At 37.3% G+C, this 8,120-nt stretch overlaps 1 protein-coding gene across 5 annotated transcripts in view; it reads right to left on the bottom strand.

Annotated features, from left to right (window-relative positions):
* Positions 1–2,236: 2,236 nt before the first annotated feature.
* Positions 2,237–8,120, bottom strand: part of CALM2 (calmodulin 2 (phosphorylase kinase, delta)) — a 15,675-nt gene continuing 9,791 nt past the window's right edge. For all 5 annotated transcript variants that reach the window (XM_011935858.1, XM_011935861.1, XM_011935860.1 and 2 more), the window contains 4 exons: positions 4,502–4,645; positions 4,311–4,417; positions 3,780–3,915; positions 2,237–2,877 (listed from right to left, as the gene is read on the bottom strand). In XM_011935858.1, the coding sequence (XP_011791248.1) occupies positions 2,849–2,877; positions 3,780–3,915; positions 4,311–4,417; positions 4,502–4,645 (416 nt within the window). In that variant the 3' untranslated portion in view covers positions 2,237–2,848. The remainder of the gene's footprint in view (positions 2,878–3,779; positions 3,916–4,310; positions 4,418–4,501; positions 4,646–8,120) is intronic.

The raw sequence follows: 8,120 nt of genomic DNA, 5'->3' as shown, positions 1-8,120 counted from the left end.
CACAATCCTATTAATATAACACTAATAGTATGGTTGGTTAAACTTGAAGGTGGGGCTGGGCACAGTGGCTCACACCTGTAATCCCAGCACTTTGGGAGGCCAAGGTGGGTGGATCACAAAGTCAGGAGTTCAAGACAAGCCTGGCCAACATAGTAAAACCCCGTCTCTTCTAAAAATACAAAAAATTAACCGGGTGTACTGGCGGGTGCCTGTAATCCCAGCACTTTGGGAGGCCGAGGAGGGCGGATCACGAGGTCAGGAGATCGAGACCATCCTGGCTAACACAGTAAAACCCCGTCTCTTCTAAAAATACAAAAAATTAACCGGGTGTACTGGCGGGTGCCTGTAATCCCAGCTACTCGGGAGGCTGACGCAGAACAGCTTGAACCCGGGAGGAGGAAGCTCCAGTGAGCCGAGATTGTGCCACTGCACTCCAGCCCAGACAACAGTGCGGGAGTCCATCTCAAAAAAAAAAAAAACTTGAAGGTGATATCACAGTCCTGGATTACAATAGGATTATGTTGTAGGAAGCACTGGAACTGAGATTTGAACCCAGCTCATTATGACCACAACTGAATTATACAATCATTCTACACTTGTTTCCTGTAAAATCAAGATGCCAAGACTTCATGACTTTTGTAAATATTTCAACAATGTAAGTGACCAATTATGACATACAACAGTGCAAAAAATGTTTCGCCTACCTTTGTTGTCCTTGTTATATATACCTTGATATCAATTTACATAAACCTCATTGTTGATACTGGAAAAACACCAATTGACTGCCCAAGTCCCTCATTTTTCAGGGTCATAACTGGTTTAATAGCATAATTAATGGAACACTTAACACAAATGCCAAGGACAATGCTAAGTGCCTTTCATTATTTCACTTAACTTTTAAAAAAGCCCCACTCATAATCCCAGCACTTTGGATGAGGTGGGAGGATCACTTGAGCCCAGGAGTTCAAGACCAACCTGGGCAACATAATGAATCCCCGTCTCTACAAAAAACAAACCTTGTTTGGATTTCCTTTCGACAAAACTTACTACATCCAATTAAGGGGAGTAGAGTACACATCTAAAATCTTCCTATTTAACTGATTACCTGAGTTTCATGTGATACCATTAGGACTATCAGTGCCTGTAACTTCCCTTGCTCTAAAACACACTAATAGTAGTATTAAAATAGTCAATGGGGCAGTAATCTGCCAAATAATGAATTACCCCTGGGAAATTAAAGACCTTGTGGCTATAATAACCAGGTAACAATTACACTCAATGTTTTAATCTTGGCTCTGGTTTGCTATGGAATCTTTCATTAAGCATTTAAAAGGTAGTTTTAAAAAATAAAAACCCTGATAACCACCTTTGGAGTAGCTCAGATTATAGAGAAAGCAATGATACAGGCCAGCAAAAACTAAAACAGGTGTAGTCATTGCCAATTTACTCCTAAAGACATCTTTTTTGTAAAATGTTGCAGATGGGCAAGCTGAAAATTCTCATCTTACAGAATTAAAAAGCATAATGAATAAAATATTAGCTAATAGAAGTAAAAACTATAAGGATGCTCACCCCAACTAGATTTGGTGTTTTTTTTTTAAACATGCAAACATTTAAAACATCATTGCACAGCTTAAGTCAATGTGGACAAATGCGAAAGTTGAAAAATATAAAGGTAAGAAACAGTAAATACCTTCTTTATGCCAATTCCCATGCTAGGTACACTTAAGTTTTTGAGTCTTTCATTTGAGCCTTTTAAGTTGTCAAACACAATCTGGATAAAGAAACAAAACAAAAAACTTGCCCCTGTTTTCGCGTGACTGCCACCATCTTGTTCTGTGGGCACAGAGGGGACCCACAGGTATTGTGGGCCTAACACAGTAGCACAGTATGACAGGCATGGTGGTGGAGGAATGGGCATGCATGATGGCGGCCCCTAAAAAGTGACCACACTAAGCCATAGATCCCCATCTTTTCGGTCTTCCTCCTCCACGTCTCCTTAGTTACACCCCTTATTTTGTTCCTCTTATTTTCTGTGCAACCCTCCCTCTTTTCTCACTTTTCCAATCCTTTTTCTCATTCCTTTCCCACCTTCACTATTTCTGCCACCCATCTCCATACACTTCCCCACACGAGAAAAAATTATCTAGATTATACCAAGGAGAAACCAATGCCATATTTTATTTTCAAAATTATTAGACTTTAACAGTTAAATGACTCAGATGTAGAGCAACCATTGGGTAAATTGTAATTTTTTTATTGGAAAACAAATATACAACTTGGAATGGATTTTGAGGCAAATTGTGCCATAAGCAGATTTTAAGTGGCTAAACAAAGTTTAAAAAGCAAGTAACAATAAAAGAAAATGTTTCTGGTACAGGACCAGCAGTACAAAAAAATAGTGTACGAGTACCTGGATAATACACCCGTTTTGCAATAGTGCAACTTTTAAGTACATATTGTTGACTGTCCATAGTCCACGCAGAGTTACAACTCCACACTTCAACAACAACATGCTGACAGTTCCTAAAGAAAACTACTTTTAAAAAGGCATAACCCAGATGTTCCCTCATTTGACCAACTCCATCTAACTTTAGATGTGCAGAAGGGCTTAGATATATCCAGAGTAAGCCACATGCAACATGTTACTTGATCAATTTTCTAAAATAAGGTTTCAGGACAATGACAGTAAGATAAGGGAAGAAAACATGGAGGAATGAAGTCCTAATTACTATACATGCATATTTTTTTGACAGTAGGGAGAAATCTTTTACAGATAAGTTACAAACAAAGAAAAGGCAAATAAACAATTTTGTACAAGAAATTTAACACATTCTGTACAAGGTCTTCACTTTGCTGTCATCATTTGTACAAACTCTGAAAAAGAAGAAGTACACAAAAAAATTGAGTCAATAGCAAAAGACAAAAAAAAAAAAAAATCACATTTACTCAATCACTGAGTATACTCTTTCCATTCCTGTCTTTCCTCAGAATTACCATTAAGTACAGAGGGAAGCGAGTTTATTCCCCAGGCTGGAACTTCATTAACCGTAACCATTCAGGATTATTAGTAAGAGCCAAATTAATGCTTTAGATAAGCTAATATAAAAAGAGCATTCTTGGCTCTTAGACTTGAATTTTAAGTCTGCTGGAATACAAGACAATAATGTAAATTCAGTGCTATGAGCTAGATTTAATTTTTATAACATTAAGTTTTATGCTCTTTTCTAAGCAGTTACATCATGAAAAAAATACAAAGTTTTACTGAAAATCCTTCAATTTCTATTTGCCTTGCTTCATGATATGGCCACCTCAAAGTTAATACATCCGATACTTCTGAAGCACATGTAAACTTCAGTTTCAGACTAAAGCCAATTAAAGAAAAAAGAAAACAGTGCAGAGAAAGAAAGTCACATTAATTTCATTTTAGGAAACTCAGAATCTAAGTTTGCTTTCCACATTTTTCCACAATCCGACACAAACACTGTACAATGCTTCTCAAACTTTACATATGAATCAACCAAGAATCTGGTTAAAATGCTGATTCCAGGTGTAGGGGTAGAACCTGATAGTAAATATTTGTAAATTAAGTTCTCAGCTCAGAGCAATGTTGCCTAGTCTGAAGACAACACTCTGAATTTTAAAAAGGTTAAATATAAGTAGCTATTTTAGCATCCTAATTTGGGGGGAAGGGTCACTAACTTTGATAGTTACCTAACAAGCACCTCTTATCTTAAAAATCCAAGTAAAGAACGAGGTGGTGAAATTGAAAGATTTACCTTCATAGTTTACTTGACCATCACCATCAATATCTGCTTCCCTGATCATTTCATCAACTTCTTCATCTGTTAACTTCTCTCCAAGGTTTGTCATCACATGGCGAAGTTCTGCAGCACTAATATAGCCATTGCCATCCTAGCAAAAAATTTAGTATAGTTTGAGTAAAATTACAGACTTGAGAGTTGGAATGGAAATGTATTAAGTTTACTACTAAATTTTGCATTGGGGGAAAAATATACTTTAGAAATGCATACAAATCTACATACATAGTTGACCTACAAATGTCATTAAGAGCCAAGCAAAATGTCCTATATTGAAATCACTATTTCCTAAGTCCCAAAGTGACACCTCCTTTGACAAGATTAATGCAATACATATATTTAGAAAATATATACAGAATTCTTAAAAAGCTTTTGCTTGATAATTAAAATATGTTGGTAAATCATCAAAAAAAAAAAAAAAGTCTTCATAATGAGTCCTGGTATCTTCTTTTCATCCTCAAAATTTAACGTATCCAGTCCTTGACCTACCTTATCAAACACACGGAATGCTTCTCTAATTTCTTCTTCACTGTCTGTGTCTTTCATTTTTCTTGCCATCATTGTCAGAAATTCAGGGAAGTCAATTGTGCCATTACCTGAAATGGTTTAGTTGAAACATCAAACAGAATTATAAATATCATTTCTTCAACCTCTCCCACCCCCAAAAATTAAAGACTTACCATCAGCATCTACTTCATTAATCATGTCCTGTAACTCTGCTTCTGTGGGATTCTGCCCAAGAGACCTCATTACAGTTCCCAATTCCTTTGTTGTTATAGTTCCATCACCATCTTTGTCAAATAGTGAAAAAGCTTCTTTGAATTCTGTTTGAAAGAAAGACCACAAACCAAATACACAGATTAGCAATAAAATGTAACCTAAATGAAAAGTATTAACTCTTAAAGCCTACTCAGTGGTGGGATCGTGCCAGTGAACAGTCACTGCACTTCAGCCTGGCCAAACTGTAAGACCCCATGTCTCAGAAAAACCCAAACAACTTTTAAAGGAAAAATACCAGTGGAGGTATCATCTGAAATGTGACTTTGATTCCTAAAGATTACCTAATCTTTATGATACCTTATGATAATATTTCAAATATATCTTTGGCCAATCATACGACTGTACTTTTATGCTGATCTAAGTAAAATTATCCTAGGTTTACAGAGGAAAAGAACCAAATCCCCAAATGACTGGCTCCTCTATTTGTCATTGAAGCTGCTCTGTGGAACATAATTCAAAATTACAGACCTAACCTAACAAAACAAAAATAAGACTATTGGTACCCAAATATGTATTTCTACAGAGTAATTAGACTGTTTCTGTATACTGTGTTTAGTTAGAGTCAGCCACTAAGTCTAAATCAATCACCCACTAAATTGAAACAGGCTACTTTCTCTTTCTAGTAAGGCAGGAGAAGGGACTATATAAACAGTCTATAACAATGGGCAATCAAGATATCAATGTCCAGTATTAGCTAAATGTATGTCACTGAGAACAAAGATCATTTTGAGCTTTCTTTGGAATATTAAAACCCCAACCTTATACAGTGAAACAGATTATTCCTTAAGATCTTGTTGTGATAGTATGTTCCTTCTTGTTGTTTTTTTGTTTTTTTTTTTTTTTTTTTTTTGAGACGGAGTTTCGCTCTTGTTGCTCAAGCTGGACTGCAATGGTGCAATCTCGGCCCACCGCAACCTCTTCCTCCTCCCAGGATCAAGCAATTCTCCTGCCTCAGTCTCCCAAATAGCTAGGATTACAGGCATGCACCACCACGCCCAGCTAATTTTGTATTTTTAGCAGAGACTGGGTTTCTCCACGTTGGTCAGGCTGGTCTCAAACTCCCAACCTCAGGTGATCCACCCGAAGCCTCAGCCTTCCAAAGTGCTGGGATTACAGGGCATGAGCCACTGTGCCCAGCTATATGTTCCTTCTAGTACATCACTACATTACATGGTAACCTGCTAGTGCAACACTCCAGAATACCTGGCTTCATTCACCATTTACAGATTAACAGGCCAGGTGCAGGGGCTCACACCTGTAATCCTAGCACTTGTGGGAGTCCGAGGTGGGTGGACTGCCTGTGCTCAGGAGGAGTTTGAGACCAGCCTGAGCCAACACGGTGAAACCCCATCTCTACTAAAACAAACACACACACAATTAGCTGGGTATGGCGGCTGCACCTATAGTCCCAGCTACTTGGGAGGCTGCAGCAGAATTGCTTGAACCCAAGAGGTAGAGGCTGCAGTGAGCAGAGATCTTGCCACTGCACTCCAGGTTGGGCAACAGAGCGAGACTCATCTCAAAAAAAAAAAAAAGAAGGGAAGAAACTAAAACAGACTAACTTTGATACTGCGAAGCTATACCAATGAGTAAATAATACAGCTAGTATTTTCCAAGTAAGTCATTTTCCAGAGGATATTAGACCCTATCAGCAAACGAATACAAAAAGTTTCCAAGTTCATGGGGCCATTAAGCTTTCCCAACATAGCCATACGTTTGAAAATGTATATGTGACACATGTTTAAGAAACGGTGTACCTTCTTTTCAGTCTAAGGCCAATTTATTCCCTGCCTGTTTATCCCTACTCCAATTCGCATACACCTTCCAGTTTCATTCCATATTACCTCTTCTGTGGACTCAACTATTCTTCCACTCATGTGCCCATTACCACATAAATATCTTCACATCACTTAGCATAAAACTAAACTGAAACCTTAGTTATATTTTAAGTGTTTGCCCTTATACCTCCCCAAATTTTGGAAGGCACTACTACTCATACCAGTTTCCTCTCTCCTAACAATCCACTATTTTAAAATGACATACAGCTCCAACTCATCACCTGAAAATCCTGAGTTTACCAATGACCACTGGTCAGTCACCCAATCCATCAAGTATGTTTCAGTGTGAAGCCATACGGCATAAAAACTAAAATGAGACTTTGTAACTTGACTACTGGGTTAGAATTTCCTAGCTCTGTTCCTTCTTCTGGCAATGCAATCTGGACAAGTTACTAAACCTTTTCTGCCTCAGCTTCCTCATTTCTGTGAAATGGCATTAATGTGCCCAGTATGTGCAGCAACACAGTATACCACGCCCACAAGGGGTGTTCACCTGGTTATCCCTCATAAAAAAATTAGTATGTGTAAAACACGTACAACTATGTCCAACAAATACTTAATAAATGTCAAGATAAAGATGATCTCATTTTCTTGCAGCATCTAAAACTGTATGGAAAACCTCTCAAAACTTCTCTTAGCCTTCATAACAGTACCTTGATTTTCCTCCTACCACATACTGCCAAAGGCTCTTCCTCCTGTCTCTTATGTCTAGATGTGACCAATTTTATCCTTTTTTTCGCACTCCTGGGCCATTTCATCTATACTCACTTACAACGAAGGTATCTTTAGTCTACTCATCTTGCTCAATAATTATCTTTATTTCTGGCTGTCTACAAGATATATCTCCCCTGGCTGATCACAAGCAAAACATATGAAGATGAATTCTACACTCAAAGCAACCCTAAAGATACTAGCAAACGCCCAAGAGCCACTTTTAACTCTTTCCATCTGAAATCTGCCAACAAGTCTTGAATTCTACCATTTAAATACTGCCTAATTTTTCCTCCATCTCTACAATCAGTATTTTGGTTCAAGGCTCCATCATCCTTTGCTGGGGCTACTACAATTGCCTCCTAACTGCATTCTTTCTTATTTAAATATTACTGGTTTGTAGAGGAACTCATCTAATACCTATCAGAAAGTTCGTACCACACTAACTGATTTTATGCAAATAGTATACAGCGCTAACCTACATCAACCTAATGACAAAAATAGATCTAGGAGTCTCCACCTACAAATAGCACAATTGATAAAGACATTTCAATTTTACTGTTTTTAAACAGAATGTAGAAATATCTAGAAATACATATATCAGCGTTCAGACACATTGCACCTTTCACCTAATATAGGTTACAAGAAAATTAAAGGACTGTGAGGTATGTATTTGTTTATATTACATTCTCTACTATGGGTATCTTTTAACACCACCATTAGGTGCATAAATTCTCCATGTTTAATTAGCAGTAGTCACCTTTCTATTATACGATTTAACAAAAAGCTGAATACTGGAAGATGCATAGTGTAAGATTATCTATGTATAACTTTCAAGAAATTTAAAAATCTAATAGCACTTAAAATGTTTGCTAGAATAAGTAAAATGCAGAAAAGAAAACTGTATCTATGCTAATACTATTTGTTATTCATTCAAGAAAGGAACAAATAACCTTTTTTTTTTTTTTTT

Source organism: Colobus angolensis, unplaced genomic scaffold (genome assembly GCF_000951035.1).
Source record: "Colobus angolensis palliatus isolate OR3802 unplaced genomic scaffold, Cang.pa_1.0 Scaffold15, whole genome shotgun sequence".
Classification (NCBI taxonomy): domain Eukaryota; kingdom Metazoa; phylum Chordata; class Mammalia; order Primates; family Cercopithecidae; genus Colobus; species Colobus angolensis.
The sequence above is the reverse complement of the archived record's forward strand: the minus strand, read 5'-3'. Positions and strand labels throughout refer to the sequence as shown.